This window comes from Hyperoodon ampullatus (assembly GCF_949752795.1).
Source record: "Hyperoodon ampullatus genome assembly, chromosome: 3".
Classification (NCBI taxonomy): Eukaryota; Metazoa; Chordata; class Mammalia; order Artiodactyla; family Ziphiidae; genus Hyperoodon; species Hyperoodon ampullatus.
The window spans coordinates 53,777,638-53,800,120 of record NC_136916.1 but is presented as its reverse complement, the minus strand read 5'-3'; the positions used below and the strand labels follow the sequence as shown (position 1 = coordinate 53,800,120).

The following is a 22,483-nucleotide window of genomic DNA, read 5'->3' as shown; positions in this document are numbered from 1 at the left end:
CTGTTCACATTTCCTGTTTCCTCATGATTCAGTCTTGGTAGGTTGTATGTTTCTAGGAATTTATCCATTTCTTCTGTATTGTCCAATTTGTTGGAATGTAATTGTTCCTGTGGTCTCTTATGATCCTTTGTATATCTGTGGTATCAGTTGTAATGTCTCCTCTTTCATTTCTGATTTTATCTATTTGAATCCTTTTTTTAAAATAGTTTTTAATATGTGTTTTTACTTATTTATTTGGCCATGCCACATGGCATGTGGGATCTTAGTTCCCCAACCAGGGATTGAACCATGCCCCCTGCAGTGGAAGCACAAAATCCCAACCACTGGACTGCCAGGGAATTCCCAGTCCTCTCTTTTTGGCTTGGTAAATCATAGCAAAAGGTTTGGAAACTTAGTTTATCTTTTCAGAGAATCAGCTCTTAGATTTATTGATCTTTTCTGTTGTCTTTTTTGTCTCTAATTCATTTATTTCTGCTCTGATCTTTGTTATTTCCTTCCTTTTAGTAACTTTGGATATCATTTGTTCTTTTTCTAGATCCTTGAGGTGTAAAGTTAGGTTCTTTTTCTTTTTTTTTTTTTTTTTTTTTTTTGGTACGCGGGCCTCTCACTGCTGTGGCCTCTCCCGTTGCAGAGCCCAGGCTCCGGACGCGCAGGCCCCGCGGCCATGGCTCACGGGCCCAGCCACTCCGCGGCATGTGGGATCCTCCCAGACCGGGCCACGAACCCGCGTCCCTTCCATCGGCAGGTGGACTCTCAACCACTGCGCCACCAGGGAAGCCCTAAAGTTAGGTTCTTTATTCGAGATTTTTCTAGTTCCTTGAGGTAAGCGTTTATTGCTGTGAACTTCCCTCTTACAACTGCCTTTGCCGCGTAGCATAAGTTTGGTATGTTGTATTTCCCTTTACATTTGTCTAAAGGTACTGTTTCTCTTTTGATTTCTTCTTTGACCTTCTGGTTGTTCAGTAGCAAGTTGTTTTCATCTCCACATGTTTGTCATTTTTCTAATTTTCTTCTTGTAGTTGACTTCTACTTTCATACCATCATGGCTGGGAAAGATGTTTGATATGATTTCAGTCTTCTTAAATTTATTAAGACTTGTTTTGGGAATTCCCTAGTGGTCCAGTGGTTAGGACTCCATACTTTCACTGCCAAGGACCCAGGTTCAATTCCTGGTCTGGGAACTAAGATCCCATGAGCCACACGGTATGACCAAAAAAAAAAAAAGACTTGTTTTGTGGCCTTACATATGATCTACCTGGGGAATATTCCATGTGCACTTGAGAAGAATGTGTATTCTGTTGTTTTTGTATGGAATGTTGTATATGTATCTGTTAAGTCTATCTGATCTAATGTGTCATTTAAGGCCAGTGTTTCCTTATGGATTTTCTGTCTGGATGATCTATGCATTGATGTAATTGGGGCACTAAAGTCCCCACTATGTATTGTATTGCTGTCTATTTCTCACTTTAAGTCAGTTAATATTTGCTTTATATAGTTAGGTGCTCCTATATTGGGTGCCTAAACATTTACAAACGTTACATCCTCTTGTTGTATTGACCCCTTTATCATTATATAATGCCCATCTTTGTATCTTATTACAGTCTTTGTTTTAAAATCCATTTTGTCTGACATACCTATCCTAGGTTTGTTTTGGTTTCCATTTGCATGGAATATATTTTTCCATCCCTCTACTTTCACTCTGTGTGTCCTTATATCTGTAGTGAGTCTCTTGTAGGCAGCATATAGATGGGTCTTGTTTTTTTAACCCATTCAGCTGCTCTGTCTCTTGATTGGAGAATTTAGTCCATTTAAAGTAATTATTGATAGGTATGTACCTACTGCCATTTTGTTAATTGTTTTCTGGATGTTTTGTAGTTCCTCTCTGTTCCTTTCTTCTCTTGCTCTCTTCCTTTGTGGTTTGATGACTTTTACTGGTATGCTTAAATTCCTTTCTCATTATCTTTTGTGTATTTACTGTAGGTTTTTACTTTGTGGTTACCATAAGGCTTACATATTATATTTTAGACTTACAACTTATAAGTCTATTTTAAGTTGATAACAAGTTCAAACACATTCTAAAGCTCCATTTTCCTCCTGCCCACATTTTATGTTTTTGATATCACATCTTTTTATTTAAACATCTTTATTAGAATATAATTAACGTCACATCTTTTTATCTTGTGTATCTCTTAACTAATTATTGTATATTTTACTACTTCTGTCTTTTAACCTTCATACTAGCTTTCTAAGCTTTCTAGCTTTCTACCTTTACTATATATATTTACCTTTAATGGTAAAATTTATACTTTATGTTTTTGTTACTAATTAGTGCCCTTTATTTTCAGCTCAAAGAAGTCTCTCTAACACTTCTTGTAAGGTCAGTTTAGTGGTGATGAACTCCTTTAGCTTTTGCCTGTCTGGAAAACTCTATCTCTTCTTCAATTCTGAATGATAAATTTTCCAGGTAGAATATTCCTGTTGGAAGTTCTTTTCTTTCAGCACTTTGAATATATTGTGCTACTCCCTTCTGGCCTGCAAAGTTTCTGCTGAAAGATTAAGATTCTCTCCTTGTTTTTAACTTTGACACTTTAATTATATGTCCTGATGTGAGTTTTCTATCTCTTTGTTGAAGTTCTCACTGTTGTTCATCCATTCTTCTCCTGAGATGGTAAGCATCTTTATGACCATTATTTTGAACTCCTTATCAGGTAAATTACTTACCTCTGTCTAATTAAGGTTTTTTTCTGAGGTTTTATCTTGTTCTTTCATTTGGAACATAGTCCTCTGTTTCTTCATTTTGCTCGACTCTATGCATTAGATACCACAGCCGCCTCTCCCAGTCTTGAAGGAGTGGACTTTGTAGGAGATGAACCATATTGCTCAACCATGCCCTAGCTCTTGGTTGTCTCTCAAAGCTTTGTGATTGTCTAAGCAGCCGCCTATCTTATTTTTAACAGTTCCCAGTAGTTGAAGGTGTGCCAAGACCTGTCAGTGTCCCAAAGGGAAGAATCTCAGGCAGCAGCTTTTAAAGTATGCAAATATATACAGGCCTATGGGACTGCAAGCATAAGTTTCACTAGCCACCAGAGCTGGAGGTGTCCCTCCCACCAGAGTCAAAAAATTGGGGTCCAGACGAGGGTATAAACTCCTTTCTGGGAGATACCAGTGAGCCGTGGCAAGGCAGAAGGAGAGTGCAAAGATGACCTCCCTGGCCTGTGTTGTCTGGGAGTACCTCTATAAGCCCCTAAGTGTGTGCCAAACCAGAAGCCTGCCTCTCAGGCCAAAGCTCCCAGATAAGTAAATTGGCCTCTTTTACAGGAAGACTTGGGGTTTTAGTCTGCTGTCTGTGCAGTGCCCTGGAGGTGGTAGCCTACCAAGCACTATCTTCCATGGTTAGAGTCCTGTGGGACCCAGGAACACCAGTCCCTCCCCCCTGGCCTCCAGAGACAGGCAATCAAGGGGCATCCCGTGGGCTGCAGTCACAAAAAATGGGGCACCAGACATGTCTAAGAGCTCCCCTTCAGGATATGCTGGAACTGTGGAGTATGGCAGAAGGAGAGGACAGCACCCATCCTCCAGGTTCTCTGGAAAGGATTATAGTCAGCCCTTAGGTGTGTGTCTAATTAGAAGCCTACCCCTCAGGCTGCAACTATGATGATAAGCATATAGGCCTCTTTCAGAGAAAGGCTGAGCTCCTAGGTCTGTTGTTTCTTGCTGTGCCTGGAGAGTGATAGCTGTTTAAGAGCTCTTTCTCCATTGGTTACAGTCCTCTGGGGCCTGTGAGCCTAAGCCCCACTGGCCACCAGAGCCAGGTGACATAAAGGTGTCCCCTGACAGCAGCTACAAAAATCCGAGTGCCAGACAAGGGTATAACCTCCTTTCCGGAAGATACTGGTGAGCTAGAGCAAGGCTCTAGCCTTGCTAGAACACAAAGGTTGCATCTGCTGGCCTCCACTCCCTGAGAGCAGCTCTGTAGGCCCCTAGAACTGCACCAGACCAGAAGCCTGCCCCTCAGGCCAAAGCTCCTGGACAAGCAAAGTCTCAGAAAGACTGGGTATGTTTGTCTGTTTTCTATGCAATGCTGTGGGGATGGCAGTCTGCCAAGAACTGCCTCTCCATTGTTATAGTCTCATGGGATGCAGGAATGAATGTAAGCCCCTCTGGCCTCCAGAGCCAGGTGATAAACGGGCATCCCCTGATGGGAGCTGCCAAAACTGGGGCACCGGATGCATGTGAAAGTTCCCCTCCAGGAGATGTTGGTGCTCTGGAGTATGGCAGAGGAGAGCTTGAAGATGGCGCCTGCTGTCTGGAGCAAAACAGAAAAGGAGTGTAAAGATGGCACCAACCCAAAGCAGAACACACACACAAACAAAACGCGGCACCTGCAGGTTTTACCAAGGCAAAGGGAGAGCATGAAGATGGCACCCACCAGCCTCCATCCCTGGAAGGTATCTCAACAGGCCCCTGCCCCTCAGGCTGATGTTTTAAGGTTAGCAAATAAGCCTCACATAAAGTCTCGGTGCTTTTCAAAGGTCTGCTTCTGCATAGGACCCTAAAGTGAGTGAGTCTGTGCACAAGCCCTTTAAGAGCCATTTCTAAGTCTCGTGGGTCTGGTGGATGCAAGCCCTGCTGGTTTTCAAAGCTGTTTTGAGGCCTCACCTCTCAAGTGCAGGTCTTAAAAGTTGGGGTGCCTGGTGAAGGGAGAAGCTCTGGGTTTTGAGTTTCCTCCCTATGTGGGTTGCTGCCCTGGGTGTGGGCTTATGGTGAGATTGTGTCTCAGCCTCTCCTACCCACTACAATGTGGTTCCCTTCTTACTTGCCCAATGTGCAGGAGTCGCTGTTAGTTTTTAGGGTTTTTTTCAGAGCAAATTGTTCCATATGTAGCTGTAGATTTAGTGTGTCCATGGAAGGAGTTAAGCTCAGGATCTTCCTATGTCACCATCTTGAGCTGGAATCCCCAGGCATTCTTCTTTCTTCTTTTTTTTTAATTGAAGTATAGTCGATTTGCAATGTTATGTTAATTTCTGCTGTATAGCAGAGTGATTCAGTTATATGTATATATACATTCTTTTTACATTCTCTTCCATTATGGTTTATCATAGGATATTGAATATAGTTCTCTGTGCTATACAGTAGGACCTTATTATTTATCCATTCTATATATAAAAGGTTACATCTGCTGACCCCAACCTCCCACTCCATCCCTTCCCCAACCCGCTCCCCCTGGCAACCCCAAGTCTGTTCTCTATGTCCGTTGAGTCTGTTTCTGTTTTGTAGATAGGTTCATTTGTGTCATATTTTAGATTCCACATATGAGTGATATCATATGGTATTTGTCGTTCTCTTTCTGACTTACTTCATTTAATATGATAGTCTCTAGTTGCATCCATGTTGCTGCAAATGGCATTATTTTGTTCTTTTTTATGGCTGGGTAGTATTCCATTGTGTATATGTACCACATCTTTCTTATCCATTCATCTGTCGATGGACATTTAGGTTGTTTCCACATCTTGGCTATTGTGAACAGTGCTGCCATAGGGGTGCATGTATCTTTTTGGATTAGAGTTTTGTATGGATATATGCTCAGGAGCGGGATTGCTAGATCATATGGCAACTCTATTTTTAGTTTTTTAAGAAACCTTCATACTGTTCTCCATAGTGGCTGCACCAACTTACATTCCCCCCACCAATGTGGGAGATTTCCCTTTTCTCCACACCCTCTCCAGTATTTGTTAGTTGTACAGTTTTTAATGATGGCCATTCTGACGGGTGTGACGTGGTACCTCATTGTAGTTTTAATTTGCATTTCTCTACTAATCAGTGATGTTGAGCATCTTTTCATGTGCCTATTGGCCATTTGTATTTCTTCTTTGGAGAAATGTCTATTTAGGTCTTCTGCCCATTTTTCAATTGGGTTGTTTTTCTGTTGAGTTGTATGTACTGTCTGTATATTTTGGAAATTAATCCCTTGTCGGTTGCATTGTTTGCAAATATTTTCTTCCATTATGTAGATTTTCTTTTTATTTTGTTTATGGTTTATTTTGCTGTGCAAAAGCTTGTAAGTTTGATTAGGTCCCATTTGTTTATTTTTGTTTTTATTTCTATTGTCTTGGGAGACTGAACTAAAAGATCATTGGTACAATCCCCTGCAGGCATTCTTGACTATATCTTTGCTCCCTGATCCCAATACCTGGAATGTACATCCCACAACTGCCTCTCCTCAACTCAACTTTTCACATTTTGGTTTTTTTTTTTTTGAGCCTTTCCCAACCTCCAGGGGAAGTGACCCTTCCCTCTTAACCTTGTCCTAATAGATTTTGTTAATACTACATTGCCAACTTGCTATTTTATCTCAAGGATGGCTCCTAGGAAAGGGTATATAGTTTTGACCTTTTATTTCCTGAAGCAAGTAACAAATATTAAACTTAGAGTGACGCTGCCCTTAGGGACCTCCGAAGTTACACATCTCTAGCTACAAGAGCACTGATTATACCACAGACTGGCTTGTACTATGAATCCCTTTAGATTGATCGCTATGGTCTTGTAATCTCTGAAGCTGAAATTATGAGAACTTCCATCAGCAAGTATTTGTTGCATCGTGTGAAAAGCTGTAACCTTGCAAGGAAGGGGTGGGGGTGGGGAATGGGATTAGACATAGGAAAGAAAAATATAATTTTCCACATTTAAAAATCAGCATATAAACACTCAATAAACTAGGAAAAGAAGGCAACTTTTTTAACATGATAAAGGTCATGTATGAAAAATTCAAAGCAAACATCATACTGAATGGTGAAAGACTGAAAGCTTTTCCCCTAAGATTAGGAACAAGACAAAGATGCTTTTGCCACTTCTATTCAACATAGTATTGGCAATTTTAGCCAGAGCAAATAGGCAAGAAAAAGAAAAGGCATTAAAATTGAAAGGAAAAAGTAAAATTATCTATTTGCAGATAATACAATCTTTTATGTAGAAAACTCTAAAAATAAAAAACCAAACTGCTAGAGCTAATATACCAATTTGGTAAAGTTACAGGATACAGAATCAACACAAAAAATCAGTTGTTTTTGTACACTAACAATGAACAACCCAAAAATAAAATTAAGACAATCTCATTTATAATAGCATTTTTAAAAGGAATAAAATACATAGTAAAACATTTAACCAAGAAGACAAAAGATTTGTACTGAAAACTACAAAACACTGCTGAAAGAAATTTTATAAATACCTAAATAAATGGAAAGACATCCCACGTTCATGGACTGGAAGACTTGATAATGTTAACATGACAATACCACCAATAGAAGTACAAAGATTCAATGCAATTTCTGTAGAAATCCCAGTGACATTTTTTGCAGAAATAGAAAAGCCCATTCTAAAATTCATATGGAATCTCAAATAATCCCAAATAGCCAAAACAATCTGAAAAAGCAGAACAAAGTTGCAAGACTCACACTTTTCTGATTTCAAAACTTACTACAAAGCCATAGTGTAGTACTGACATAAAGTTAGTTTTCAGGGTTCTTTCAGAGGAAATTGTTCCATACGTAGCTGTAGTAGTGACATAAAGTGAAAGAGAATAGAGAGTCCAGAAGTAAACTCTCAAATATATGGGCAATAGAATTTTGACAAGAGCAACTGGATCATTCAATGGGGAAATGACAGTCTTTTCAACAAATGGTGCTAGGGAAACTGGATATCCACATGCAAAAGAATGAAGTTAGACTCTTACCTAATACCATATACAAAAATTAATTCAAAACTCTTAGAAGAAAATATAAGGGAAAAGCTTCATGACTTTGGATTTGACAGTGATTTCTTTGATATGATACCAAATGCAGGGGCAACAAAAGAAAAATTAGATAAACTGGACTTTGTCAAAATTAAAAACTTTTGTGTCTCAAAGGACACTAACAACAGAGTAAAAAGACTAACCACAGAATGGGAGAAAAATATTTGCAAATCATGTCTCCAGTAGGGATTAATAGATATATTAAAAACTCCTACAACTCAACAACAACAAAAGTAAACCACTTGATTCAAAAATAGGCAAAGGACTTAGACATTTCCCCAGAGAAGATATACAAATGGCCAACTAAGCACATCATTCAACATCATTAATGATTAGTAAAATGCAGTTCAAAACCACAATGAGATACCACTTCACACTCATTATGATGGCTATTATTTTTTTAAAAAACTGAAAAATAACAGGTATTAGCTAGAATATGGAGAAATTAGAATCCTCATGCATTGCTGGTGGGAATGTAAAATGGTGCAGCCACTGTGGAAAACAGTTTGGCGGTACCTCAAAAAGTTAAAGAATTACCATATAATCTAGCAATTCCACTCCTATGTATACACTCAGAAGAATTGAAAGTAAGGACTCAAACAGATATTTGTACACTTACGTTTGCAGCAACATTCTTCATAATAGCCAAAAGGTAAAAGCAACCCAAAGTTACATCAACAGATTAATGGATAAACAAAATGTGGTATATATGTACAATGGAATATTATTCAGTCTTAAAAAGGCAGGCAATTCTGATACATGCCATAGTATGGATGAACCTTGAAAACATTATGCTAAATGAAATATGCCAGTCACAGAAGGATAATAGTACGATTCATAGAATGTAGAATAGAGGTACCAGGGCTAGGGAAAGAGGAATGGGGAATTACTGTTTAATTGGTACATTTTCTGTTCTGGATGATTTTTAAAGTTCTGGAAATAGTGGCGATGGTTGCATAATATTGTGAGCTTACTGAATGCTGCTGAATTGTACACTTAAATTATTAACATGGTAAATTTTACGTATATTTTACCAGCATAAACAAACTTTTTTAAAAAATAAGTGAATATCAATATCTGCCTGAAGCTTTCATAAACAAATAAAGGGAGTAGGCAAGAATGATGACTCTGAGATGCTCGGTCACTCAGCTTCTCCGTCCGATTAACCAGGTGGTGGTATGATTTGCTAGCAAGACATCCATTCCCCAAGTCTCCCCAGCCACGTAACACTAAGAAGCAGAAACAACTTGATGGTGGGGAAGCATCTTTTTCCTATATTTAACTTGCATTGAACCACTTTCCTGTGTATGGAAGCATGCAGTCATTCAGAGGGAGTTACTAATGAGTTAGTAGGTGGCATTGTGAAAGTCTCCGTTGGTAATTATTTAGACCCTCTAATTTCAGGAATATGACACCCTTACAAATGTTGAGATTATTGAAAGAATATATCAACATTTCACAGCGACTCAGTTGCATTTTTGAGACCAAAATGTAAAATGCACAGAAGTACTGGAGTGCTCTCTGGTTTCTTCTCCCTGCTAAGACACGGGTGGGTACCTCTGCAGTCGCCCTGCAGGACTCCCTCCGTGGGGAGGCCCCGCCCACTTTCCACACACAGGCCTACAGTCACAGCATCTGGTCTTGGCCCTGCATCATCCTGCTCCTTTTCTGAAAACAAAGCCCCTCCCTCTAGCAACCATCCAGTCCTTTTCTTCTCCCCAACACAGTTTCATCTTCCTCCAGCATCTTTTTGCTTTCCAACATTTTCTTCCTTTGTATTTTTCTTCCTCCCTGACTTTTTGAGAGGCTTAAACTTATGGGGTGACCACCAAGTAAGTGGTCCCACAATTGACTTATGTACAAGATAGTGCAGAGTTCCCTCCTTTTCATGTGAGGCCGTACATGATAAACCAAAATGGAACAGAAGCCATGAAAAGCCCATCAGACAATTCACACGCAAGCAATACAAGCTGAGCCTAGCTTTTCCAACACTCAGTTTTAAAAATGGTGGCCCCAGCTACCTCTCGGAGCCCTCTCTCTCTCTGTTCTCACACCTCTCCCTGGCGCTGCCACAGGCACAGGAAACCCACACCTGCGGCTGTCCCCAGACAATGACAGGCCAGAAAACTGCTGTGCCGGGGGCAGCCTCTAGGGAATAGTTTCAGTGAAGAAACGACATTGTAAATCCTTGCTGGATTTGTAGAGAACTACCCCCACTACCACAATCATCTTCCTATGTGTTTAAAAAAGCTTCTTTAGTTCTCCTGAAAAGTTAAGGCCTATTTGTAATGGTTTCTATGGGTTAAGAAAATAGTAACTCACAACAATTCTAAAGTTCCAACTGCTGCCTTTTTATAAAGCAGCTTTTAAAGGAGTTTTTAAATTAAAATATCCTTAACCATAGTGTTTCTGGAAATAAGCTTATAAGGGATGTTTCTTTTCCTCTTTGTGCTCTTTTGAATTGTCCCCAAATTCTACAATACACATACAAAGAATTTTGCTTCTGTTTGAAACCTATGCACACAAACATTTCTTTAAAAGGAGGACTGCCTAGATACAGCATCTCCTTGACATTCACAGATTTGACAACTGCCATCTTAACTATCTGAAAAGTCTGAATGACCCCAAAATGTACTACAGTGTAATATTTTGCAGCAGCATGAACATGAATCTCACCTCAGAGCTCACATGTAGAAGTGAGTCACATGGCCGGTGACCACTCTACTAGGCACCCATCACTCACACCTCAGCCAAGTTTTGTTGTTCTCTACCTATCTTCATTAAGGATCTGAGAAAACTGCTTAACGTTTTCATTTGTACTTTACTGCATTTCATGAGGGAAAAATATATGTGTGTGTGTGCACGTGTGTGTGTATATATATATGCCATATGTGTGTGTGTGTGTGTACATGTGTACGCATGCCAAGGTGGCTTCTAAAACTCCTAAGATTCTTAAAGGTTTCAGGACATATATTTCATAAATGTCAGTCTAACGCATTACATAAACTGTTAAACAGCATTCTATAGAGAGCAGGGAATAACACTGATTTGTTGAAGTTACTACATCACTTCATACACTATATAAATTAAACAAAGCAGTAATTGGGAAGTATGCATAAATAATCCACATTTTGTTTTACTCCCCCAAAACAAATATATAAAGGTGATACAGTAAGTTAAAAAACTAAAACAATATAAAAAAGATGAAAAATAGTCCCAGTTCCATTTCTTTCTGAATCCCACTACCCACTAAGATAGTCACTGTGAACAGGTATACACTGCTCAAGAATTTTAATGCACGTATTTTTTTAGTATTATATAAATGGAAGAATTCATGGAAGAATTCTATATATATACTTCCATGGATTGTGTTTGACTCTACAATATTTTGTAGCTTTCTTTCTGTGGCCTAGCTGTTGATCAGTTTTATCTTTCTTAAATGTTACATAGCACAGTGTATTAAACCAATGCCCTACTGGTGGACATATAAGTTATTTCTGATTTTTTGCAATAGCAATGTTTCCATGAATATCTTTTACATATGTTACTGTCCACGTTCACAAATGAAATTACTATGTCTAAAAAAAAGCCCATTAAAAATGGTGATCACTACCCTCTGAAAACAACTGTACCAATTTATACTCCTAACAGCAATATATGAGATTGCCCACCTTACGAAACTTTCACTAACAATGCATATTATCTGTCTTTATCATCTTGACTAATTTTGCTTTACTTACACTTTCTTGTATATAAATGAGACTTAGTATTTTTCCAGATGTTAAATTGACCATGTGCATTTCTTTCTTATTCATATATTTTGCCCAAGTACTTTTTTTCATATATGTTACAAATATTAGTTTCAAGTTTATCATGTTTTCTACTTTGTTTATGGCATCTTTTACCATTATACAGTTAAATTTATGAATTTCTAGCCTTCATGATATACTTACAAAGCTCTCTCCTACAACACGATCAAAAAGATGTTTTACTATAATGTCCTTGTGGTTTTATTTTTCACACTAAATCCTGAAGTCTTAATCTGGGAAAACATATGAGTTAGGAATGAAATTAATGATTCCCACATAAATTTTCATTTACATTAATACAACCTATTGACTAATTCCTTATTTTCTCCACTAATTTGAAGTGTCTCCTTTGCCATGTAGTAAATTCCCATACACATAGTACTTCTAGGACACTACCTATGTCATCTCTGTCCTCCATTATTTTTGTTTTAAAAACTTTTTTAGTTCCTCTTAAGAATATCTGCTTATAGAAGAACTTCTGAACTAATTAGAATAAATTTAAGGAGTAATTTGGGGGAAAACTACATCTCTATCATACTGGGTCTTCCCATCCAAGAATATGACATGGCTCTGTTAATTCTAGCTTTTTCTGTCCTTTTATAAAGTTTTATAATTTCTTCATCTAGGTCTTGCATCTTTCTCAATAAATTTATCCTCAAGTACTGATGAGTTTTTAATACAACTGTGAATAGGATCTTTTGCTATGTATAAGAAAGCAGTTGTTTTTTGCCTGTTTTCTATTTGGCCATCTTACTAAGCTTTTTAGCTCCACATTAAGCATTTATTTATCAAATCAGTATCTGTGTTTATTTTTTGTTAACTGAGGGCTAGAAAAGCAGGTCGCCTGCGTTCCAGAGATAGCTAGGGCTAAACTTTCTTTCATAATTTCCAACTGATTCTCTTGAAATGTTGTAGGATGTACTAATTTGGTCTTTCCTCTTCACTACTTATTCTTATTTCTTTTCCTTGTCTACTGCCTTGTCCCACAGCAGCAGTCCTCCTGGCTGATTCCTGACTGTAATGGAAAGTAGTGCTTCACTATTAACTGTGATGATCACTGACAGCTTTTGATAGATAATCCTCAACAACATGTCTATTCCTATAATAATAGGGTTTTTTTTTCTTCTTTTAATCAGTCATGAATTTGCAATTTTATCAAAACCTATTTGGGCATTTTGATTTTTCTTCTCCCAATAAATTATACTTTCTAATATTAAATCAGTCTTGCATTGTTGAAATAAATCCTACTTGATCTCTGTATATTACTGTTTTAGGACACTACTGGATTCTATCTGCTAACATTTTATTTAAGATTCTTTAATTCATAGCATTAGTAAGATAAAGCTACATTTTTTCCCCCTTCGGATGGTATCTTTGTTAGGGTTTAGACATGGGGTTATTTTAGCCTCCCATACACCCTTTCAGTTAAATGATTTCAAATGACAGTGGTCTTTCTCACCATCACCTTTCCTTTTTAAATGAAAACCTTAACAATTACGGATCCAAAAAGCACATAAGTAATTCTAGCCAAGTAGATGTCTAAGGATGTAAAAGCAAAACGTATCAGGTAATCACACATCTCCATCCCCATTCAGTAAACAAATGTGTATTACTCAACTAAAATTCATCACACTATGGACTGTCCAAGAAAAACGACTGCCCTTAATTGATATTAGTGGTAAACAAAAAGAGAATGAAACGTTACCACACCCATCATATACTTTTTAAAGCTGACGTAAGCTATTTATTTGTTTAATTTTTACTGAAGTGTATTTGATTTACAATACTGTCTGGGTTTCAGGTGCACAGCAAAGTGATTCAGTTATACATACACATATATCGATTATTTCAGATTCCTTTCCCTTATAGGTTATTACAAAATATTGAGTATAGTTCCCTGTGCTATACAGTAGGATCTTGTTGGTTATCTACTTTATATATAGTAGTGTGTATATGTTAATCCCAAACCCCTATCATAATTTATCCCTTGACCCGCTTTCCCCTTTGGTAACCTTAAGTTTGTTTTCTATGTCTGTGGACCTATTTCTGTTTGGTATATAAATTCATTAGTATCTTTCTTTTTTAGATTCCACATATAAGCAATATATGGTATTGGTCTTTCTCTGTTGGCTTACTTCACTTAGTATGATAATCTCTAAGTCCATCCATGTTACTGCAAATGGCATTATTTTATTTTTTATGGCTGAGTAATATTCTATTGTATATATGTACCACATCTTCTTTATTCCTCTGTTGATGGACATTTAGGTTGCTTCCATGTCCTGGCTATGGTAAATAGTGCTGCAGTGAACACTGGGGTGCATACATCTTTTCAAATTATGGTTTTCTCCAGATATATGCCCAGGAGTGGGATTGCTGGTCATATGGTAGTTCTAGTTTTACTTTTTAAAGGAACCTCCATACTGTTGTTCATAATGGTTGTAACCAATTTACATTCCTACCAACAGTGCAAGAGAGTTCCCTTTTCTCCACACTCTCTCCAGCATTTATTGTTTGTAGACTTTTTGATGATGGCCATTCTGACTGGTGTGAGGTGATACCTCATTGCAGTTTTGATTTGCATTTCTCTAATAATTAGTGATGTAAGCATCTTTTCATGTGCTTTTTGGCCATCTGTACATCTTCTTTGGAGAAATGTCTGTTTAGATCTGCCCATTTTTTGATTGGGTTGTTTGGTGTTTTTGTTATTGAGCTGCATGAGCTGTTTGTATATTTTGAAGATTAATCCCTTGTCAGTTGCTTCATTTGCAAATATTTTCTCCCATTCTGAGGGTTGTGTTTTTGTTTTCTTTATGGTTTCCTTTGCTGGGCTGAAGGTGTTAAGTTTAATTAGGTCCCATTTGTTTATTTTTGTTTTTATTACTGTAGGAGGTGGATCCAAAAAGATTTTGTTGCCATTTATGTCAAAGAGTGTCCTGCCTATGTTCTCCTCTAAGAGTTTTACAGTATCCAGTCTTACATTTAGGTCTTTAATCCATTTTATTTTTGTGTATGGTGTTAGAGAATATTCTAGTTTCATTCTTTTACACATAGCTGTCCAGTTTTCCCAGCACCACTTATTGAAGAGACTGTCTTTTTTCCATTGTATATTCTTGCCTCCTCTGTCATAGATTAGTTGACCATAGGTGCATGGGTTTATCTCTGGACTTTCTATCCTGTTCCATTGATCTATATTTGTTTTGGGGCCAGTACCATACTGTTTTGATTACTGTAGCTTTGTAGTACAGTCTGAAGTCAGGGAGCATGATTCCTCCAGTTCCGTTTTTCTTTCTCAGGACTGCTTTGGCTATTTGGGGTCATTTGTGATTCCATTAAAATTGTAAATTTTTTTGTTCTAGTTCTGTGAAAAATGCCATTGGTAATTTAATAGAGATTGCATTGAATCTGTAGATTGCTTTGGGCAGTATAGTCATTTTGATAATACTGATTCTTCCAATCCCAGAATGTGGTGTATCTTTCCATCTGTTTGTGTCACGTTCAGTTTCTTTCATCATCGTCTTATAGTTTTTGGAGTATAGGTCTTTTGCCTCCTCAGGTAGGTTTATTCCTAGGTACTTTGTTCTTTTTGATGTGATGGTAAATGGGAATGTTTCCTTAATTTCTCTTTTTGATCTTTGGTTGTTAGTGTATAGGAATGCAAGAGATTTCTGTGTATTAATTTTGTATCCTGCAACTTTACCAAATTCACTGATGAGCTTTAGTAGTTTTCTAGTAGCATCTTTAGTATTTTCTATGTATAGTATGTCATCTGCAAACAGTGACAGTTTTACTTCTTCTTTTCCAATTTGGATTTTTAAAATTTCTTTTTCTTCTGATTGCCGTGGCTAAGACTTCCAAAACTATGTTGAATAAAAGTGGGGACAGTGGACATCCTTGCCTTGTTCCTGATCTTAGAGGAAATGCTTTCAGCTTTTCACCATTGAGTGTGATGTTAGCTGTGGGTTTGTCATATATGGCTTTTATTATGTTGAGGTAGGTTCCCTCTAGGCCCACTTTCAAGAGTTTTTATCATAAATGGGTGTTGAATTTTGTCAAAAGCTTTTTCTGCATCTATTGAGATGATCATATGGTTTTTATTCTTCAATTTGTTAATGTGGTATATCACACTGATTGATTTGAGGATACTGAAAAATCCTTGCATCCCTGGGATAAATCCCACTTGATCATGGTGTATGACCCTTTTAATGTATTGTTGGATTTGGCTTGCTAGTATTTTGTTGAGGATTTTTGCAGCTATGTTCATCAGTGATATTAGCCTGTAAGTTTCTTTTTTGTGGTACCTTTGTCTGGTTTTGGTTATCAGGGTGATGGTGGCCTCATAGAATGAGTTTGGGAGTGTTCCTTCCTCTGCAGTATTTTGGAATAGTTTCAGAAGGATAGGTGTTAACTCTTCTCTAAATGTTTGATAGACTTTGCCTGTGAAGCCATCTTGTCCTGGACTTTTGTTTGTTTGAAGTTTTAAAATCAGAGTTTCAATTCTGGTACTTATGATAGATCTGTTCATATTTTCTGTTTCTTCCTGGTTCAATCTTGGAAGTTTGTACCTTTCTAAGGATTTGTCCATTTCTTCTAGATTGTCCATTTTATTGGCATGTAGTTGCTTGTCTCTTATGATCCTTTGTATTTCTATGGTGTCCACTGTAACTTCTTTTTCATTTCTAATTTTATTGATTATTTATTTGAGTCCTCTCCCTTTTTTTCTTGATGAGTCTGGCTGAAGGTTTATCAATTTTGCTTATCTTCTCAAAGAACCAGCTTTTAGTTTCCTTGATCTTTTCTGTTATTTTCTTCATCTCTATTTCATTTATTTCTGCTCTGATCTTTATGATTTCTTTTCTTCTACTAACTTTGGGTTTTGTTTGCTCTTCTTTCTCTAGTTGCTTTAGGTGTAAGGTTAGGTTGTTTACTTGAGATTTTTCTTGTTTCCTAAGGTAAGACTGTCTTGCTATAAACTTCCCTCTTAGAACTGCTTTTGCTGTGTCCCATAAGTTTTGTATCATCTTGGCTTTCATTTTCATTTGTCTCCAGGTACTTTTTGACTTCCTCTTTGATTTCTTCAGTGGTTGTTTGATAGCATACTGTTTAGCCTCCATATGTTTGTTTTTTCAGTTTTTTCCTTGTAGTTGATTTCTAATCTTACAGCATTGTGGTCAGAAAAGAAGCTTGATATGATTTCAGTTTTCTTAAATTTACCAAGGCTTGCTTTGTTGCCCAACATGTGATCTATCCTGGAGAATGTTCCACATGCAATTGAGGTGTATTCTGCTGCTTTCGGATGGAATGTTCTATAAATGTCAATTAAGTCCATCTGGTCTAATGTGTCATTTAAGCCCTGTGTTTCCTTATTTATTTTCTGTCTGGATGATCTGTCCATTGTAAGTGGGGTGTTAAAGTCCCCCACTATTATTGTGTTACTGTTGATTTCTCCTTTTATGGCTATTAGCATTTGCCTTATATATTGAGGTACTCCTATGTTGAGTGCATATATATATTTACAATTGTTATAACTTCTTGGATTGATTCCTTGATCATTTTGTAATGTCCTTCTTTGTCTCTTGTAACAGTCTTTAAAGTCTATTTTGTCTGATATGAGTATTGCTACTCTAGCTTTCTTCTGATTTCCATTTGCATGGAATAGCTTTTTCCATGTCCTTTCAGTCTGTATGTGTCCCTAGATTTGAAGTGGGTCTTTTGTGGACAGCATATATATGGGTCTTGTTTTTGTATCTATTCAGCCAATCTATGTCTTTTGGTTCAAGCATTTAATCTGTTTATGTTTAAGGTAATTATCAGTGTGTTCTTATTGCCATTTTGTTAATTGTTTTGGATTTGTTTTTGTAGGTCTTTTTTCTTCCCTTCCTCTTTTGTTCTCTTCTCTTGTGATTTGATGACTATCTTTAGTGTTGTGTTTGGACTGCTTTTTCTTTTTCGTGTGTCTATTATAGATTTTTGGTTTGCAGCTACATTGAGGTTTTGATATAGCAGTCTATATATATATATACAGGATTAAGTTGCTGGTCTCTTAATTTCAAATGCATTTGTACTCTCCTCACAACTGCTGATTTTGATATCATATTTGTGGTTTGATGATTTTCCTACCTTTACTGTATGTTTACCTTTATTGGTGGGCTTTCCCATTTGTAATTTTCTCATTTCTAGCGTGGCCTTTTCCACCTAGAGAAGTTCCTTTCGCATTTGTGATAAAACTGATGGTGCTGAATTCTCTTAGCTTTTGCTTGTCTGTAAAGCTTTTGATTTCTCTGTTGAATATGAACGAGAGCCTTGCTGGGTTGAGTATTCTTGGTTGTAGGTTTTTCCCTTTCATCACTTCTAAGTATATCATGCCACTCCCTTCTGGCCTGCAGAGTTTCTGCTGAAAAATCAGCTGATAACCATATGGGGATTCCCTTGTATGTTATTTGTTGCTTTTCACTTGTTGTTTTTAATATTTTCTTTTTGTCTTTAATTTTTGTCAATTTGATTAATATGTGTCTTGGTGTGTTCCTCCTTGGGTTTATCCTGTATGGGATTCTCTGCACTTCCTGGACTTGACTGTGCATTTCCTTTCCCATGTTAGGGAAGTTTTTGGCTATTATCTCTCTTCAAATATTTTCTCAGGCCCTTTCTCTCTTCTCCTTCTGGGACCCATATAATGCAAATGTTGGTATGTTTAATGTTATCCTGGAGGTCTCTTAGACTGTCCTCATTTCTTTTCATTCTTCTTTCTTTATTCTCTTCCACAGCAGTGATTTCCACCAGTCTGTCTTCCGGCTCACTTGTTCATTCTTCTGCCTCACTTATTCTACTATTGACTCCTTCTAGTGTATTTTTCATTTAGGTTATTGTATTGTTCATCTCTTGTTTGTTCTTTAAAGCTTCTAGCTCTTTATTAAACATTTCTTGTATCCTCTTGGTCTGTGCCTCCATTCTTTTTCCGAGATCTTGGGTCAACTTTACTGTTACTACTCTGAATTTTTTTTTTCAAGTAGACTGCCTATCTCCACTTCATTTAGTTGTTCTTCTGGGGTTTTATCTTGTTCTTTCACCTGGAACATATTTCTCTGCGATCTCATTTTATCTAACTTTGTTTGAGGTCTCTGTTCCCCAGCCTGCAGGACTGTAATTCTTCTTGGTTCTGGTGTCTGCCCCCTGGTGGGTGAGGTTGGTCCAGGGGCTTGTGCAGGCTTCTTGGTGGGAGGGACTGGTGTCTGCCCCCTGGTGGGTGGAGCTGGGTCTTGTCCCTCTGGTGGGCAGGGCCATCTCAAGAGGTGTACTTATAGGTGGCTGTTGGCTCTGGATGACTTTAGGCAGCCTGTCTGATGATGCGTGGGGCTGTGTTCCCACCCTGTTGGTTGTTTGGCCTGAAGTGTCCCAGCACTGAAGCCTGTAGGCTGTTGGGTGGGGTGGGTCTCTGCCAAAATGGTGACCTCCAGGAGAGCTCACACCAATTGAGTATTCCCTGGGGCGTCTGCCACCAGTGTCCTTGTCCCCACAGTGAGCCACAGTCGACCCCCACATCCCCAGGAGACCTTCCAAGACCCTCAGGTAGGTCTGACCCAGGCTCCTGTGACTGCTTTGCCCTGGGTCCCAGTGCATGTGAAACCTTGTGTGTGCCCTCCAAGAGTGGAGTCTCTGTTTCCTCCAGTCCTATGGAGCTCCTGCACTCAAGCCCCCCTGGCCTTCAAATCCAAATGCTCTGGGGACTCCTTCTCCTGATTCCAGACCCCAAGGCTGGGAAGCCTGATATTGGGCTCAGAACTCTCACTCCTGTGGGAATCTCTGCAATATAATTATTTTCCAGCTTGTAGGTCACCCACCCGCCAGATATGGGATTTGATTATATTGTAGAAGTGCCCCTCCTACTGTCTCATTGTGGCTTCTTCTTTGTCTTTGGGTATAGAATATCTTTTTGGTAGGTTCGAGTCTTTTTTGTTGATGGTTGTTCAGCAGTTAGTTGTGATTTGGTGTTTTTGTGAGAGGAGGTGAGCTCAAGTCCTTCTACTCCACCATCTTGTCTCCAGCCTCTCCCTCATTCTTAAGCAGAAGTTGAGCCCTCACAGGCAAATGTCTTTGATGCTTCATCATGAAAGATAATTGCCACTGCATGCTTCTTGTCTCTCGAGGCAGCCTGGTTATATTTTTGATGTTGTAAGGTTCAGTTACCTTGTGAAAGTTTCTGAAATATGCTGCCTTTTCATCTGGAAATTTTTCTAGCCCTCTGGGTCCTTTACTAGGTGCCTTCTTGAAAACCACCAGCATCGTCTGAAAATCTCGTTTTGTTGCATTTCGCAGCTACTGCATGGTTTAGAAATTCTAAAGCTGACAGTAAGCTCTTTAACAAAATGAAGTCTGAGAATTCAAAGGAAAGCCAGCTGAGAATACAGGAAACATGTTTCTAGCCAAACCCTCAACACCTCAGGATGGTCTGGGCCCCCTGATGCTAATACCAATCTTTATCAGATTTCAAGGAGCCTATGCCAAGAAAAAGACTACTTGGGATATGAGGCAAATTCCATTTGCCACTATTCTTGTTTATAGTACCAGTCAACCACCTAAGTAAGCTGTGTCATATTTTAGGGGGAAGTGGCATGGATGGGGCTTCCTTAAATTTCTTCGGTACTCCTGTTCAAAAGAGACAATCAACACTGTTGTATAGGTGGAGAACAAACTAAAAGCATCTACGAAGTGTTTTCATATACATTTTACAGGATAATTTGATTCTATAGCAGCACCGTCCAGCAGAACTTTCTGCAACAGTGGAAATGTTCTACACCTGTGCTGACCACTACCGTAGCCACTGGCCACACGTGGCTACAGAGCACTCTAAGTATGGCGAGTGTAACTGAGCAATGGAATGTGAAAGTTCACTTTGATTCATTTACATTTTAACAGGCACATGTGACTTCATGGTTGCATACTGGACAGTACAGTTTTAGACCAACAGAACCTTCTGTTTTGTAAGAAAAGTTTACATCATATGTATATTAATCATTATGACAATACTCCCTAAAACTTTTAGTGAACATGTAATTCAGGGTAGAAACTTTTTATTTGCCTTCACTGTAGAGGTACTTAATGACAGAACACATACTAGATCCTCTTTCTTTTTTCTATCCTAGTTTCTTCTTTCAATGACTAAAAAGAACGATTAGTCATTTCAGTGGTTGGTCAAGGACAGGTCTTCTGCCTTGACTGAAGTAGTTAATACTCATCAAGGAAAAAATCTGTTCAGAAATCTCTCAAAGTAAATGTGAATTTTAATCTTGCAATTAAAAGCAAGGCCTCAGGCTTAGCCAACAGTTATGTCATCAAGAGAGCTCTCAAATTATTAGTCATACGAAAGAGTGAATGACACCATAATTTGTAAAACTTTTCTGAGCTTCTTTCTTCCTCTGGTTACTAGTGGAATATCCATAGAATAAATTCTATTTCATTAGATCAGAAAAAGTTTTGTTACAAACTTTCAATTTTAAACTAGTTTTAAAAAGAGGAGAAAGGTGAGAAATATTTTATGTTTCACCTGGCAGGTCAGTATCTCTGGCAGGCATTCTTGCTAAACAGAATTTTTTTGTACAAGAAGAGACATTCAGGTTTGACTTTTGTTAAGTTATAACACAAATTCATTAAAACAATTATTTGCTATTTCAAGGGGGAAAAATTCTAGAACATCAAAGTATCTTTACCTCGTAATGAACAAACTGGTCCATTTTCTTGATTCTTAGAGCGCTTATTTCTGAACTGACTTGGAATATCTAATGAAAGGTCTTAAAAGGAAATAGGAAAACAGAACTGTTAAAGGCATATAACCACACTCAAAAAATAATTTCAAAAATTGATGTATTTTTAAGGATTTATCTCTTTACTGTCTTAGTTTTCAAAGGAAATATTACAGTTATTATTTTAATACAATATCATATCTCCATATGCCAAATATGTCTTACCTAGGAATGGATCAAACTTTCTAGATTCTGTCCCACATATGAGGCAGTTAACCTCATTTTGGAGAATGCCTCCGAATATAGCCGTGACAACTGTGGATGCTCCATTTCTAAAGAAAATCACACAGGAAAACATCTCAGTAAAAAACTAAAATACATATGTGTAAAAGGTCCTATAGGTGGCTCTGTTTGGGGGGTATATATATATATATATATATATATATATATGTATATATAATTTATTAATTTAAATTATAAAATAACACAAAAATTTCGAAGCTATATATAGACGTATACCAAATTAAAGGTTTAAGCCACTGTCCTTCCCCCAGCTCCTTTCCCAATCCCACTACTTTGTACAAAAGTTACTAACAAACAAACACTGAACATTTGCCATTACTAACAGATCACGTACATGCCTGTACTCAGGGCAACAGGACCCCTTTCCCCCAACTATACCCCTCAGAAAAGAGGGAACTGCCTTAGATTGGACCCTTTGCAAGACTTCTCATATTATGGGGAGCACTCTCAGTTACTTTACTTTAAACAACAACCTTGATCAAAGATAGTTTCAGATTTTTTTAGATGGTCATATTTGGGGAAAATGAGGTAAACAAATTTAATACATACTTAGTAATCACTGGTGGAGATATGACTTCACATTTGAAGTGCTGGATGTTACTATCACAAACCTTTTAAAAAGCTCACTTAAAACAATATAATAATTCCCTTGTGGAGATCAAAAAATATGTACAACACTTTAAGAACAATAAAAAACCAACTGTCCTAATGTTACTTAACCTCTCTGTGCCTCTCAGCTTCATCAAATGTGAAACAGGCGTAACATCTATCTACCTTAGAGGCCTGGTGACGATGAAATGGGAATATACGGACAGTGCTTTTAGACAAGTGCTTACCAAAAAGAA

General features: G+C 37.8%; 1 protein-coding gene across 3 annotated transcripts in view; it reads right to left on the bottom strand.

Annotated features, from left to right (window-relative positions):
* USP3 (ubiquitin specific peptidase 3) overlaps nucleotides 1-22,483 on the bottom strand; it is a gene marked incomplete at its 5' end in the record, with an annotated part of 97,394 nt that overhangs the window by 9,086 nt on the left and 65,825 nt on the right. For all 3 annotated transcript variants that reach the window (XM_079699506.1, XM_079699507.1, XM_079699508.1), the window contains 2 exons: nucleotides 21,303-21,383; nucleotides 21,561-21,667. In XM_079699506.1, the coding sequence (XP_079555632.1) occupies nucleotides 21,303-21,383; nucleotides 21,561-21,667 (188 nt within the window). The remainder of the gene's footprint in view (nucleotides 1-21,302; nucleotides 21,384-21,560; nucleotides 21,668-22,483) is intronic.